General features: G+C 34.6%; 1 protein-coding gene across 2 annotated transcripts; it reads left to right on the top strand.

Annotated features, from left to right (window-relative positions):
• The first annotated feature begins 211 nt into the window (after positions 1 to 211).
• On the top strand, positions 212 to 13,138 carry LOC111984934 (vacuolar protein sorting-associated protein 45 homolog). Of its 2 annotated transcripts, XM_024016556.2 has the most exons (13): positions 217 to 541; positions 1,378 to 1,579; positions 1,718 to 1,797; positions 2,145 to 2,372; positions 2,844 to 2,969; positions 3,087 to 3,167; positions 3,258 to 3,399; positions 3,509 to 3,687; positions 9,787 to 9,942; positions 10,083 to 10,190; positions 10,266 to 10,387; positions 11,778 to 11,909; positions 12,520 to 13,138. In XM_024016556.2, the coding sequence occupies exons 1-13, from the start codon at positions 452 to 454 to the stop codon at positions 12,578 to 12,580; spliced, it is 1,707 nt and encodes a 568-aa protein (XP_023872324.1). In that variant the 5' UTR covers positions 217 to 451; the 3' UTR covers positions 12,581 to 13,138. The 2 variants fall into 2 exon arrangements, with proteins under 2 accessions (XP_065624679.1, XP_023872324.1); XM_065768607.1 differs by lacking the exon at positions 11,778 to 11,909 and having other exon boundaries at positions 212 to 541.
• Positions 13,139 to 16,684: the final 3,546 nt, after the last annotated feature.

The following is a 16,684-nucleotide window of genomic DNA, read 5'->3' as shown; positions in this document are numbered from 1 at the left end:
AAGGTTTAAAAAAGCTAAACCTGCCATTAAATTCAACTTGTCACTTTAATAGTTGAACTCGCTCAAACTGCTAAGAAATAAATATTACATTAGTGACGATTTATGCTAACTAAGTTGTTATTGGCTTATTGCACAAGCCTAGCTCCAGTTATGTTTGGAGGCAAAATTTACATTTTTAAAAAAATTAAAAGTGAAGGCCCAAAAATGTTGATTTATTTATTTATATTTTTATAAAAAGTTAGGCATAAATTATTTTATACGTAATTTTGATAAGCCTGCCTGGTTGATGTCTTCCCACTGAAACGGTGCGTTTGCCCCCCTCGTTCCCACTGCAACTTCTCTCTGTCACTTCAACAGTCTAACACTTTCGCTCCGAATCCGAAAATCCAATACAAAGCAGAATTCAACTTCATCATCGAATCAGAGCCGTAGATCGGAGTGGACCTAAAACATGGTGCTGGTATCGGCCGTACGTGATTACATCAACCGGATGTTACAGGACATCTCGGGCATGAAGGTTCTCATCCTCGATTCTCACACGGTAATCCTCGTTCCCAAATACTCCTTCTCTTCATTTCTCTGTTTGGACTTTGGAATTTGATTTCCTAGAAAATTCACAGAGTAGGATTTGAATTTCAATCCCTTGTTTCAATTCACAGAGTGATATAACTTTATAAAGCCTATGAATTCATTTTTTTTTCTTCTTATTTATATGATTGACAATTTGAGTTTTTGGAATTTGAATTCTCGTTCCTATAATTATGTTCTACTTTGTTCATTAATAGTTAGTTTTATATTGTTGGATTCCATAGTTTCAATGCTGTAAAATTTAAAATGCCGTGAAGTGCAAATTTCGCAGAGAAGAACAATTGCTTGGGCCGTGTTTGAATTGCATGAAAATGCTTCATTGTATTGTTTGTGCGCGTGTGCATGCTGTTGCACGTTCAAATTTGTTGTAATGAAGGGTCTATGGAACCCTGCATCATGAATGTTGTTGAAAAAAAAACTACAAATTCTCGTGATCTTGTTTTTTTGGGATAAAATCTTTCTCATATGAGAGATTGTTAGCTTGAATTGCTCATGGAATAATGCTAGTTCCACAAAAAAACCCATAACTTAGCCACAACTTGCTCACAAACTCACAACTCGCCATGTGGACAAATTGTGGGTTTTGTTGTGGCGATTCAGTTTTTTCATGAGTAGTAGATGAACTGCCAATGCCCCATTGTTGTTTGTTTTGATTCTGTTTACAATTTTTTTTTTTTTTTGGCTCTAATCTACTGATTTGGAATTCCACCATTGTGTTAGATTCGGATTGGGTCTAGTGGGTTAAGAAGGAAAAGAGAGATACTCATCAGTTTAGTTAATGATTTGCAGGTTAGTATAGTTAGTGTCGGGTATTCACAGTCGGAACTTCTTCAGAAAGAAGTATTCTTGGTAGAATTGGTCGATTCCATTTACAAATCAAAAGAACCAATGTCACATCTTAAAGCGGTTTACTTCCTTCGTCCCACGTCAGAGAATATCCAGCATTTGCGGCAACAGCTAGCTAGTCCTAGATTTGGAGAGTACCACCTATGTAAGTTTTGTTAATAATTTGAGAGGAGCAACAATGTTATCTTGCCACTGAAATTATACTAAAATGTTTCAAAATTTTCATTGGTGATTATTGGCTATTGATTTGAAGCTTCTTTGTGTGTATCTGAATTTTGTACAGTTTTCTCCAACATATTGAAGGATACTCAGATTCATAATTTAGCTGACGCAGATGAACAGGAAGTTGTCCAGCAGATTCAGGTAACTCTTTCACCGCTAAAAACTGTTTTGCATTACTAAAAAAATTTGTGGTTGATATGTTATTTTACTGTTTTTCATTTTAGCTACTCTGAAAAATCATATTCAACTCAACTTAGGGAATCTATCATAATTGACAACAGGAAGAAAAATTGGGAAAAAAGGGTAAGCTTATAGTATCTTTAGCATGTCATTGTCACAGGCTTGCATTTATGGGGTTGTTTAAACATGGTCTGAAACTCCGAATTCTTGTTCTGATGCATGAGTAGATGTTATCTTATTAGACCTTGTTGTTATGCCACCTCATATTAACTGTAAAGTTAGATATAATTATTATCTCTATCTTGCAGGAATTTTATGCGGACTTTGTAGCAATTGATCCTTACCATTTCACTTTGAATATGCCGTCAAATCACATTTATATGCTCCCAGCAGTTGTAGATCCTTCAAATTCACAGCACTTCTGTGACCGAGTTGTTGATGGTATTGCATCCATTTTTTTGGCCTTAAAAAGAAGACCTATTATTAGATATCAAAGGAATTCTGATATTGCTAAGAGGATTGCACAGGAAACAGCTGTAAGTGAAGCACTGGAGGCTATAGTGTAAATATTACTTGTTCATGATATATGTATTACTGAGTTTCATATGAATTTTGTGCATTCTGTTCTCATAATTTAATACACACACATGTAGATGTTACTTGTTCATGATATATGTATCACTGAGTTTCATATTAATTTTAAAGCATTTTGTTTTCAGAATTTTTTTTTTCTTAATGTGTAATTTATTTATTTATTTTTTATAATTTGATAGTTACAATAGGGGAAGGGGGATTTGAATCCTGGATGTTATAGACACACCAGGAGATCTGTTTTCAGAATTTCATACACTCACATGTGTATTTTTTCCCCTAGAAACTGATTGATGATATGTGTATTCATGATATTTCATATCATTGTTAATTTTACTGGATGCAGTTTCTCCATCAAATTTTACTATTTTAGGTTCATAGAAATCTGACTTTAATACTTTTTCGGGATGTATCAGAAGCTGATGTACCAGCAGGAAAGTGGGCTTTTTGATTTCAGGCGAATGGAAGTTTCCCCATTGTTGCTGGTAATTGATAGGAGGGATGATCCTGTGACCCCTTTGCTAAACCAGTGGACCTATCAGGTATTTGGGGTTGTCAGTACAGATTTTACCATTTATATGTGAAATGCCTCTTTGTTTTGACGTGACATAGATGGTTTTATTATTTATTGAACTCATTTATCACATCATGTTCCATAGGCAATGGTTCATGAATTGATAGGTATTCAAGACAACAAGGTGGATTTGAGAAACATTGGCAAACTTCCAAAGGATCAACAGGTTGCATTGCATTTCCTGTTATAGTGCGCATATTTATTTTAATGTTTTGCGTTGCTAAGAAAATGATCTTTGTTCAATTCACACTCACAGGAGGTTGTGTTGTCATCAGAACAAGATGCCTTTTTCAAAGCTAACATGTATGAGAATTTTGGAGATATTGGGATGAATATCAAGCGATTGGTAGATGAATTTCAGCAGATTTCAAAGAGTAACCAGAGCATCCAGACAATAGGTTTGTATGAGGCTTGATAAATTCAGATTTACGAGATATTATGTTACTAAATTAGCATGGTGGGTTGAGGTATAACATTCCATCATTCCAACATTTTGAATTTCTGCAGAAGACATGTCCAAATTTGTTGACAAGTACCCTGAGTACAGAAAAATGCATGGAAATGTTTCAAAGCATGTGACATTGGTCACAGAAATGAGCAAGATAGTTGAAGAGAGAAAACTCATGTTAGTTTCAGAAACAGAGCAGGAGTTGGCTTGTAATGGTGGTCAAGTGGCAGCATTTGAGGTAGTGTAATCAATTGTATGGTGTCTTGTTTTTCTCTAAATATTGTTTATGTTACTTTGTATACATCCATGAGCCTACTTAGTTATACGTTTTTCTAGATAATTTATAATAGAAATTATTATAAGATACATAAGTATGGATTTTGATATAATTTTTAGACAGCTATATGATCATGAATCAAGCACAAGGAGTAGATTATCCTAGTACAGGAAACTGAAGAAAAGGATGTTGTCTTGGATGATTTTGTTGTATGCACACATGCATGTTGATACACTCATCAGTATTAAACAGATTAAGATGGATTATGTTATTTACCCAATGCCCAAATATGGTGGGGAAATGAATTTACAAATTGTAATTTGTTAAAATATATATTAAAAAAAGAGAGATGCTATGTCTACAACAATTTTACAACATTTTTACAACAAATCATAGGTGGTTAGTTATTATTGGTTCAAATTTGAAACTAATAGTAAGATTACTTTTTTGCCCCAACAATAATAACCAGTAACAACTTGCCACTTAGGATTTGTTGTAAAATTGTTGTAAAAATATTGTAGACATAGCATTTCTCTTAAAAAAATGATACCAGTAAAAAAATTTTGTTAAAATATATATTAAAATAATGATGGCCTTGTGAAAGTAGTCTTACGCATTGGAACTAATAATAAACTTGAGTGGCTCCACCGACAGCAACTGCATTACTAGCTCCATTTTTTTTTTTTTTTTTATGACATAGGAGAACTTCACTCAGATTAGTTGCACGTACTAGCTCCGTTTCTTACTATGTAAAGCATTTTCCTGACTAAAATGTTTTTTACGCAATATTTTCGAGGAAAATAAATTGTTTTATTTTTTTTCTTTTTATTATTATTATTTTGAGATCCTAAAATTCTTTTCTACTATTTGGTTGCACAAAATCTCTATGTTAAAACCAACAAAAAGTTAGTAGGCGGTGGTGGGAGGAGCTTCTGTATTATTATTATTATTTTTTTGGTTGGGGGGGGGGGGGAGAGGGGGTGGCAGTGGTGCAGTGAGTAGAAGTGGGACAGGCAAGGTAGGAAGGTGGGTTTTTTTTTTTTTTTTTTTTCTCTAGCATTAATGGTATTTTTCTAATTATATAAAAAAAAAAAAAAATTAACTACATAATTGTTAGTTGTCAGTCAGAGTTGTTGGCCTTGGGTTTTAATTTATTTATAGGTAAGTCTTACTTAGTTTATGGAGACCAATTCATTCAGGAGTTTGTTTGCTAGTCAAAGTAGGAGTTCTAGTTCTATTGGGCAAAGCTAAGATATAGAGTCTATAGAACTATCATTGCACTTAAAGAAAGATGGAGTTGCTTAATAGAAAAATCGAGTGTTTTGAGTATGGAGGGCACTTTGGCCCTAATGTTCTATTCTCACCTTCAATTCCCTCTTTCTTTTCTCTTAAACTTTTTTTTTTTTTTTTGGATAAGTACCAAGTTTATTGAAAATGAGAAATACCTTCTGTTCACTTTCAATTTCCTCTTTCTTCTCGCAAAAAGAATGACATCCTCTTAGGAACTCTGACACTCCAAATACTCTTCGAGGGAAAGGAATGAGCAGTAATGCCACAAATAACCTGGTAGTGGGACTGCACATCAAAAGTACCACTCCCATTCAAGCTCCTGCTAACATTTATAGGAAATGAATGAGCAGTAATGCCACAGATAACCAGGTAGTAGGACTGCTCATCAAAAGTACCATTCCCATTCAAGTGCCATCAAAAGTACCGCGCATCTGTTACCATCCGCATTACTGTCCACGTTACTGTTCAGGTGCACTGTTCACAACTGTAGGTAGATTTGATCTTAGTATCTTCTCATCTCTTTTGCAAACCTAAATCAAATCTTTTCTCATCCTTTCCCCAGTTATTAATTGACCCTAAATCAAAAATCCTCCTACTAACCCTAATCCTACCACAAGTGCATGTAGACAAATTCCCCAATATGTCCTATGTCACAGAGGTGTCGGCATGAAGGAGGGAGAGCGAGATTGTGAGGGTCGTGCCTTGTTTGGAGAGGAGAAAGGTGGAGGGGATGTGGGTAGATGGCATAAATTATTTCCCACCTTTTTGCTGTAATTTCCACTCATCCATTGACTAGCAATTTTAAGTTGCACTAAACATATTATACACTGAAACAAATGGAGCCTAAACTTTTGGGGAGTTGAATGGATGATTGATCAATCAAATAATTCTTATATGCAAGAATATAAATTGACAAGCTGTTAGGAAGTCAAACAGTTGAGGTCATAGCATAATTTGAGAACTAATTCTAAAGATAGTTCATGGGATATGCTTTTTGCATTATGTTAGTGCCAGCTGATAAAGACTAGTAATGTAAATGCTTGAATTATGCAGTGAATGATCAAACGTTATCTAAGCTTTTCAAACAAGTTTCATTTGATATATCACAGCATGCAATTGAAAACCCCTTATTTCTGGTGGTGATGAACATTGAGTGCTGGACTTATTATGAACATAAAGCACAGTCATGATATTAGTGAACTGAGCTTCAACCTTTTCAAGTGTTGGTTTAGCTTAATGAGTATGAGACGAAATGAATTGGGCTGTCCCGTTGGTGTTTAGCTTTATATTACGTGAGTTGGAAGATATATCTGCATGAATGATTCTTCAATTGAGATTTGGTCTTTTTATTGTGAGGTGAGGGAATCGTCCTTTGTTATCTTTTCCTTGGAAAGCAATTTGGGGGGTTCAAGCTCCCTGAAGAGTTTCCTTTTTTGCTTGGACAGTGGCATGGGGAAAGATTATCACCGCTGATAATTTAAGGAGGAGAGGCTTTTGTTTACACTATGTTTGGTTAGGGTGAAAAGGAGAGGGAAAATAAGGGAGAGAGGAAAATGGAGGGAAAAATGTTATTTTCCTCCATTTGGTTCAGGAGAGAAAACTGAAGGGAGGGAAAATAGGGGAGAAAACAAGTCACCTGGGCCCACAAAAATTCATCTCCCCAAATTGGGAAGAAAACAGAGGAGAGAAAAAGCTCCAATCTTGAAATGACACATATACCCCCTTCCATCTGAGTCAAGGTCAGCCAAGTCGTCGTTGCCGTTGCCCTATGCCGTCCATCAAAATTTCATGCCGTTGACTTCACCACCCACAAAATCTCACACCGTTGACTTCACCACCCACAAAATTTCACATTGTTTGACTTCGCCTCCCACAAAATCTCACTAGTCACCTTCGCCACCCACAAAATCTCACAAGTCACCTTCTCCACCCACAAAATCTTGTTTCTTATTCCTCTGATGTCCTTTCCGTGCTCTAGTTACTGGACCTGGATATGGGATTATGGGTAGACGAAAGGTTGATTTGAATGGGTTTTGTTTTTGTTTGTTTCTATTTTTCTATATGTGCAAGTGTGTGCAGCAGTTTCTTTTTATATATATAATCTTTTTTATTTAATAGGTAAGGTGAAAAATTTGTTAAATTTGTATGTTGAGTTTTTTTTTTTTATATAAGAAATAGTTTGTGTAATATTCGTAAAAAAAATATGTAATTAAAAAAATTAGATTGAGTTGCTTATAAATATATTTATATATTTGTGGGTAATATAATTAAAAATAAAAATATAATATTTTAAATAATAGGGGTATAAAAGTAAATTTATACCAACTATATTTTTCATCCTCTCATTTTTCTTCTCATCCAAACAAACGAATTTTCCATCCCTCCAATCAAACACACACGAGGAAAAACTAAATCTTTTCTATCCTTCCATTTTTCCATCTCCCCAACCAAACAAACCCTTAGTGGATTGGTGTTGCATGTGCAGATGTGATGGGGAATCAGTGGACCATCTTTTGCTTCATTGTGGGGAGGCTCACTAGTTATGGAATATTGTTTTAAAATATTTTGGGGTTGCATGGGTGATTCCTAAGAGAGTGAAGGATCTTTTGCTCGGGTGGAGGAACAGGTGTACCTTTGAGGATATGGAATGCTTGAGGGAGTAACTTCTTTAGTCTTTTATGGGACTTTGTTTGATTGGTCACAGGTTTGGGGACTCACATCTAGTGAGTCCCTCCCAATGTTTTTAGATTCCCTTTCTTCTTGTACATAGCTTTATGTCTCTTTTTTATTTTTGTGGCTACTTCATGTTTTCTTCCATGTTGTAGTCTTTTTTATCAATATCTTAGCTCACCTATCAAAAAAAAAATTTTAGGAGGAGAAGACAATTGGCTAGTGACCACACTTCATGAAGCAGAGGTCACTAGTTCAAATCTCCTCTTGGCTGATAGTATTGCCAAGTGCTTAACTTTGCAGGGGTTCAGAAGCACTATTGACACAATAGGACAAAAAACAGTTAGGGTGTCACAGATGTGGGGTTGAAAGTCCAATTGGCAGGATTTGGGGTATGCAGAGAAGTATGACTGGCAATTTCTCCTCACTAGATAGGGCAGGGTAATTGTTGTGATTGTTTTTTTTTTGGATAGTGTAGGGAACCATTCTAAGGAAGATCTCTTTGGACTCTCCTCTAGCCATTAAAACCTACAAGCAACTTCTCCCACCTAACAAAACCAGTTGCTTGGTAATCTAGGGGCTTCTCCCACCTAACAAAACTAGTTGCCGGGTAATCTAGGGGCTTTTGCAAAGAAGATTTTTGTGTAATGGATTTTAATAAATTTCAGCTGGATCAGACCCATACATTATTTATTAGTAATTTGCGCATTTATAGGAAGGTTCAATTGGATTGGAGTTTGGACTTGTCAAGTGGGGCAGGATTGGGCAAAATTTTTAAGTAATCCTGAACACGTTGGGGCAAAGGTATACTTATATATCCAAATGGGTGTTCTTGGGCCAAATGGATAACAAGCAAAAAGGTTTTATCCTGTATGTGTTTGCAAAGTTTTTAATTAGGATGGTTAGGATTGTTGTCAAAAGAAGATGAGAATTGATTATTTGTGGTGCATGAAGTTGGGGTGAGCAATGCATTTTTTTGTTCTAATCATTAAAACAATTTGATTGTTAGTATTAACATCCAAAATTTACAAATCACATGCAAGAATGTGATACATCCCTTGCTTTGGCATTTCTTTATCCTTTCAGTGGACTCTCATAAAAGAATCTTTGCACACACATTAAAAGAAATTTCCTTTAGTTTCCCTTTGAGTTTAGACCAATGGATAATCCAAGGAACTAAGGTTTGGTAAGCTGCACCTCTGGTTCATTTTGCGAAAATTAAGCGGAAGATTATAAATAGCAAGTGTTGGGCATTCTGTGTTTCCAAAAAATACAAAAAATACTAGAACAACATTACCAAACGGGCTCTTAATTTCAAGTGTTTTTGGGTGTTATTGTGTCTATGTTTCCATGTCAATTGGGAGAAAAGTCACATCCTAGTTTTAAGCTCTCCACAAGTTTTTGATCTACCCAATGTTTGAATTTAGGGTTTAAACTTCTTTCCTTGATGAAACCAACAAAGCCTAGGTTTAGTCTCATTATTATAAATAATAAAGCCTTGGTCCTTTGGGGTTGGCTATGGATCTGTTTTTTTATTTTTATTTTGGGGGAGGAGGTGGGGGAATAAATAGGTTCTCTAGAGGTGTTATGTAAGTTATTTGAAGTTTCATAGGCGATTAGCTGTTAATGATATCATCCAATAGGATTAACTCAAAATTTATGCCTTCTCATAAAAATGAAAGGCCTATGCAATAAATATTGCTTATGTTTGATTACCTAATTTTCCTTTCTGTGTTACAAGATTATAATGCTATTTGGTCTCCTGAATTATTGTTTTATTCACACATCATGTTCATTCCCTTCAAGTTATTGTCTGAAACAAAGTGTTCATCTACTGATATTGAGTGGTGCTACATAACACCGTTTAGAGTTTTTTTCAACCCCTCCCCCGCCCGGCATGTACACTTACATGGGCACACCACTAAACACTGGGGAGGGAGAGATGTGATAGTTGGTGCTTTTTTGGTGTCAATAGACTTCACTACTGATATATGATTTGAGATTCCTGAATTTGACAGCTTGAAATTAGAGCCAGAAATATCTAGTATACTGTTCAAATGTTGAGCAATGACATTCTTCCTTTTTCAAACTTCAATGCAGGCAGTGACAAATCTTTTAAACAATGAAAGTGTATCTGATATTGACCGTTTACGCTTAGTGATGCTTTATGCTTTGCGCTACGAGAAGGAAAGCCCTGTTCAATTGATGCAACTTTTCAACAAACTGGCTTCTCGGTCTGCCAAGTACAAACCAGGGGTAAAATAAGCAAACCAGCATTTCTGTTATGCATGCTTTGATGTTTTAGTAGAGCAGCAAATATGTTGAAATTGTTGTGTTCCTAGCTAGTTGCTAGATGATTCACTGGTTTTGAAAAATTGGCCATCATGGTATGACAGCTTGTCCAGTTCGTCTTGAAGCAAGCAGGGGTTGATAAGCGAACTGGGGATCTTTTTGGAAATCGAGATCTTTTGAATATTGCTCGTAACATGGCTCGTGGACTGAAGGTTAGTTAGAAACACTTCACTTTCTGCTTGCGGATGTGGTTAGATGCTTATACATCATTTTCCCACATGCTGTAGGGGGTTGAGAATGTTTACACCCAGCACCAGCCCCTTTTGTTCCAAACCATGGAAAGCATTTCCAAGGGACGGTTGAGAGATGTGGACTACCCATATGTTGGCAATCACTTTCAGCAGGGCAGGTTCGTTTTCTAAAATAACTGTTTCTTCCCAAGAATGTTGCAGTTTATCTCTTGCAAATAATGTAGCGTGGTTTCTTTCCACTGTTTTAAAAACCTGAGCAGACCAGCTGATTCAACTGGTTCAATCAAGAACTCTATACCAATCCAAATATAGCCTAAAACGGTAAAACAAGATTTTCTGAAAAAACCGGGCTTAAATGAATAACCAGTGGTCAGACTGCAAAAACTGGTAACTGGAACTTCTTGTGCATTTGTGTGGCACATGTTTATGTATGTGTGTAGGTTTGTATGTACATGTATGTGTGCATATTATCAGGAAGTAGTGCCAAGATAATTCTAGTTATGTTACTAATTTTACTCTTTAATAATGAGAAGAATTTATGAGGAAAAACCCACTTCATACAAATTTCTCAGTCTAAATAACATATTATCTCTCATCAGATATATCATGCTAAAGTCTAACTTTCAGCACTTGTTAAAGAACGTATGCTGGTCCCTAACTTCCCCCCCCCACCCCCCCCCAAAAAAAAAACAAAGAAATCAAGGTATGCTGGTCCGCTTATGTCTCATTTGAAGCAAACCACATTATATCAACATAATTTATGGCAGGTCACACACCAAAGGTATCAATTAGGGATTTCTTATCTTTGGAGCCTACCCCCAGAACTTAGATTATTGTTCATTTAATGGAAACTATTACTGTGTCTGCGTAGCTTCTTGATTACCATGCATCCAAATTAGATATATAATTTTGATAAGTAATAAATTGTATTAAGAGGAAAAAAAAAAAAAAGAAGGAGAAATCCTAGTGCATGGGAGGCATGCAAGGAAAACACTTGAAAAAAAAGATTATATAATAGTTTATTTTTTTCATTAAGAAAGTGCAAAAAGGGGCACAATCCTAGTACATGGGATGACAAAAAGAAGACCCAAAAGTAATAAAATTAACATGTACAACAGAAAAACTAAAACCAATGAGGTCCAGCTTAAAGGGAATCTCCTCCCCTTGTAAGAAAATACTAAAAAGAGGGGGGAAAAGGACTAAGATATGAAATTAAAAATGTCTATAAATTCCAGAAACAAAAGTAATGGTAAGCTAGAAGTAGATGTTAACATCAAAATCAGATATATATGCCCCTGATCACCTATCCTCTCAAGTTTTTCTACCATTCTACTCAAGTCCCCTTTCTTTCCCCTCCATTTTGCTGTTACATCTTATAGTAAAGGCTTTCCAAGCATGGACAGACTATTGTAGGATTGAACGTTAATATATATTTGAGATAGCCATAGCCTTTGAAGTGAAAGGTATAGGCTTATAGCCTTCAAATAAAGATTTTTAAAAGGCTTTGGATAATATAGCTTGAATGACAAACACTTCATCTTTGAGCAGGCCACAGGACGTAGTCATATTCATTGTTGGAGGGACGACATATGAAGAGTCACGTTCTGTTGCTTTACAAAATGCCAGCAATTCTGGAATTCGTTTTATACTTGGTGGTTCTGTGGTTCTGAATTCTAAGAGGTATGTATGCTTTTGAATCATCATTGTGATTTTAGAAGCACGGTATTGCTGTGCTAGCTGTGGTTCATGCTTGGCACACACTAGCTTTAAATGCTAACTTCTATGGCCTTCATCTTTCTTGCATCAGCTGCAAATTTGAGAATGTAGTTGTGGGTTGGATTGCATCATGTTAATTTGACACTTGGTGAACCTATGTTGGGCATGTGGATTTTGGTTTGGCATTATTCATCCCATGTAGGTTGCAAGCATGCAATGATTTGTGGCTACTTAAAATCTACAAATCAAAATTCTTTTGAAGTTCCATTTTTGACCCAATCTCGACCAAAGCCTAGAGAACGGAAGGTTGTTATAAGCCAGGCTTCTATTACTTCAGTCACACTTTACTGAACTTAAATCTCAATTAATACAAATATCCATAACTTGTATTTATTTTATACTTTTGTCATATTTATAGGATACGTTCAGCTATATAGTGATAATTTGAGGTTAGTTTAGCTATATAGTGATAATTTGAGGCTAGTTTAGTTATTTGATGGAATGTAGTTAAAGTTGAAACTATCCTTGCTTTACACGATTTCATCCAATAATCATTTTGGCAAAAAAAAAGCAGGTTTCTGAAAGACTTGGAAGAAGCTCAAAGGATAGCTCGTTCTAGCACAGCAGTGATTTGAAGGCCCATCATATGGGTCTTGAGAGCCAATAGATAATTTTTATGGCTTTATATGGAGCTTATGACTTGGTGACTGGCAGTGGTAAGATTGTTAATGAATATTGGGAAGAGGAACTTGATGATCATCAGAATCAACCCACCTTTCTTGCATAAGACATCCAATATCCACCAATTTGCAAAGGAATAAAAAGTAAAATAGGTGTTTTGGAGACTAAACCCATTACATATTGGAATATGAGATATTACTTATTCGCGAGAAACAATTTGCAGATGGCCTTATTGCTTGTTTAACAATAATACCTTGCCTTGTGAACGAAAATGTAAAATCTCACACAACTTTTTTTCTTTCTTTTTTGGATTGTATAGATGCTGATTTATCCTAGGTAGTTTTGTACTTGGACCATATTGTGAAAAGTTACAGCTGAGCATATGGTTGAGCCAGGGCCAGGGGTTTTGTTTGTACTTTAGCAATCAATGTTCTGGTGACATGGGAAGTTTATGAATATTTGTGCGTGCTTAACTGGTATTGAAACTTTTGCTATTACATATATTTTGATCATGTTTTCTGGTGAATTATATTATCAGGGAGAATCTTTTGCTTTATTAATTGGTGGTGTCCAATTATGCTCCTGTGGACCTTGGTCTTCTCGATTCAGTCGAGTCATCTTCCAAATTACACTATCTTTGCTTGCTTTGCCTGAACACAAACACAAACAATCTTTCATATAACCAAGTTGTTAGTAGATTGGCATCAAAATGTACTTGCTGATGCTTTATACTTGCTAATGAAGGATGGGTGTGATCAGTTTAAAATTTTAAATAGTGAGCTACAAGTTCTTAAACTCTGTTGTGGGAATATCAAACTCACAGCATGCTCTCTCTATCTCATGAAAGCATACACACAAGTAAAAAAAATACCTTGATCGGGTCACTTCATTTTTTTTTTTTTTTTTTTTAATGTATCGAACTCATATCATGTATGGATTTAAACCGCCCAAAAAATTATAAAATTTAAGAAAATATTTAAATTTTTACTTAAATTAGAGAAGTAAAATAATTTATATCTTTTCCTTATCTGTTGGTAAAGAGTTTTACATACGTAACGACACACCTTAACAAATACTAAAAATAGATTCAATACTATCAATAAAAGTAATGAAGTTGAAATATTTGCACATTAGTTGAAATATTTGTGAACTAGTATAGTATGAAAAATGTTTGATATATGTTATATACGTTTAATTATAGTTCACTGTATTTTTGTCTGATATGATATATTGGATATATTTTTTTTAAAGGTACTTTAATAAAACACTACAAAGGATATATTATTATTTATTTATCATTGTTGGGCTATCATTTGAACCTTAATTGTTGACTGTTTGGCTAAACAATCACTTTTAGACAAACCCAATAACAATTATTTTACCACCACAACTTTTGCAATAACCAATGAAGTAGACCACAATTTTTGTATTCTTATTATTGAGATAGAAAGATAATGGGGAGGAGGTGATATAAAAGACAACAAAAGTTATATAATTATTTATTTATTATCATTGGGTTATTACTTAAATCTTTTGTGGTTGATTGTTTGACGATAAACAATCCCTATTAAAAAAACCACCCAATATCTTTCTCAAAAAAAAAAAAAAAAAAAAAAAAGAGAGGAGGGAGGAAGAACCACCCAATAATTTTTCTTTACCAGTTAAACAATCCCTATTAAAAAAACCACCCAATATCTTTCTCAAAAAAAAAAAAAAAAAAAAAAAAGAGAGGAGGGAGGAAGAACCACCCAATAATTTTTCTTGACCAGTCACTTTGTCATTGTACATCTGAGTTCTAGGGTCAAAAGTTGTTTCCTAGGACTTAAAGTTGCCTAAGAAGACCGGAGTTATTGTTAAGTATCTTTCAAGGTACACGTGTTGAGTAGGTCCTTGACAAGTACACGTGATTGAGTAGGTCCTTGAGGTACACGTGATTCAGTATGTCTAATAACTCATTTAATTTTTTTTTTTTTAAAAGAACAACTGACTTTTTTTATATGGCTATCAAGCTCTCTATACCAGCCAGTCAGCCACAAGTCCTATTACAATACTCTTCATTAGAAAAATGATGAATCCTGCTAAAGGGAATACATCATTGCTTCTTCTCTCCCTTCTTCTTGTTTGCCCAATCTGCACTTCCCTTGACACCATAACACTGGACCAACAACTGTTTCTGTTTAGATATTTTGTATATGAAGATCTTGAACGTAACAAACTGTGATTGAGCTAAACAATTCCATGCATTTATCTCCATTCAATTTAGAAAATATTGAACCAATTTATTCTTTTATTTTGTATTGTATTTAGCAGAATTTCACGGACAAAGATAGTGAATTGATATAGTATATGTAATGTCTAATAGTGATTTTCAAAATTATATATATAACAATAGTGTAATGAGAAATTTGGCATAACCAATATCATTAAAATTATAAGAAAAAATCATTTTAGTACCTCAAAATTTCCCGGTCGAACTAATGTTCTATATATTTAATAACCCAAATTAACATCAATAGTACGACAACAATTTATCATTTTTGTGCGTAAGCACATGTTACATACTAGTGAAAGTTATGGATACAATAGTTTCACAAAAATCACAATAAAATCTATGTGACAAGTTGTTAAGAGTAATGTTACAGTCACAAATTATTTTATAATATTTTTATAAATTATTGATATGGTTAATTTGTTATTGATTTTCACCGGTCCACCCTTCTTATCACTTTTTAATTTATCCTATTTTGACAGCCATGACTTAAGGGATATCTTGCTTGTTTTAACACGTAAAACAAGTAGGTCAAAACAGGGTATCAACGTATGAATTAGGGAAGTGCCATCAATCACAGTGAAGTGTCAAACACGGTGGAAAAAATTATCTGGTCCAAACATCTTATGTGGAAGTGGAAGTGCCATCAATCACAGTCCAAGCATCCAAGTTGGAATGTGAAATTACCGATATCATTAACTAAGAGCCCACTCATCTATCTATATATTACTAAAAGCTGAAGCGTGGAGTTTAATGCTGCTGCTCTCATGCTACACCACATCAGCTCCCACGTCATTCTTTTTTTTGTAATATAATTTTTCCTACAATTTTAAAATGGTTTTTACAATTTTCAGCCCTATAAATTCCATTCCTATAAATGCAGCCCACTACTTATTTATTTACTTCTACTATCATCCTATAATAAATCTAGCCCACTACTTATTTATTTACTTCTACCATGTCATTATCCTATTTCTTTCCAATTTTTCTCTAATTTTTTTAACATTTACTTTTCTTTCTTTTTTTAATATTTCCACTTACTCCAACCTTTCTCCCTCCCCTACCTTTTCATCTCTCCCTTACCTTTTCATCTCCCCACTACCATCTACTTTAATATCACTCTTCATCTTCCCTTTCATCTTATCTTATTTTGTCTCTTCTTATTCACACCATTTCACTATAAATTCGTCATTCTCTTCCATTCTCTACATAGTTTTTTCTCATAAAAAAAAGGTTATCTCTCTCTCTCTCTCTCTCTCTCTCTCTGTTGATTTTTTTATTTTACTTGCATCTCTACTTTAGGTTTATAATTCTTAATTAATTTTCATAACTTTTTGGAATCAACGTTTGGTTTGTATGATGTCATTGATAAATCTTTGTTGTAGAAAGGATATGATGGTGAAATACTTCAGTTCCCTAGGATTTCTTGTAGCTGTGTTCAACCTTGTACCTATAGAAGGCCAATGTAGCTATGTTTAGAGAGATGGCCTCGTTGTTAAAGAAGATTTTGAGGTACTAATGCAACCTAAATTTGCCGTTGCTATCATTGAAGAGGATGTAATTGTTACGGTTCATAGCAACTGACAATGCTTGAAGTGTGCATGAAATTAAAGGCTATAGGGGAGAGATGGCGTTGCTGTTAAAAATGATTTTAAGTTACTAATGCAAACTGAAATTGTCGCTGCTATCATCGAAGAGGATGTAATTATAATGGTTCATACCAACTGACCATGAATCATGTATATATCATGTATATGTTGTAAATGAAATACTAATATCACGTATATAC

This window comes from Quercus suber, unplaced genomic scaffold, assembly GCF_002906115.3.
Source record: "Quercus suber isolate HL8 unplaced genomic scaffold, Cork oak 2.0 scaffold_971, whole genome shotgun sequence".
In the NCBI taxonomy this organism is placed as follows: domain Eukaryota; kingdom Viridiplantae; phylum Streptophyta; class Magnoliopsida; order Fagales; family Fagaceae; genus Quercus; species Quercus suber.
Note: the sequence above shows the minus strand (reverse complement) of the source record. Positions and strands in the feature narration are given on the sequence as shown.

What these genes read in the sequence shown, in the direction of transcription:
- LOC111984934 (XM_024016556.2), top strand. Translation starts at nt 452, where the DNA reads ATGGTGCTGGTATCGGCCGTACGTGATTACATCAACCGGATGTTACAG. An exon ending in GGATTGCACAGGAAACAGCT is followed by an intron (nt 2,373 to 2,843) that starts GTAAGTGAAGCA and finishes GGGATGTATCAG; the next exon opens with AAGCTGATGTACCAGCAGGA. An exon ending in ACATGGCTCGTGGACTGAAG is followed by an intron (nt 10,191 to 10,265) that starts GTTAGTTAGAAA and finishes CACATGCTGTAG; the next exon opens with GGGGTTGAGAATGTTTACAC.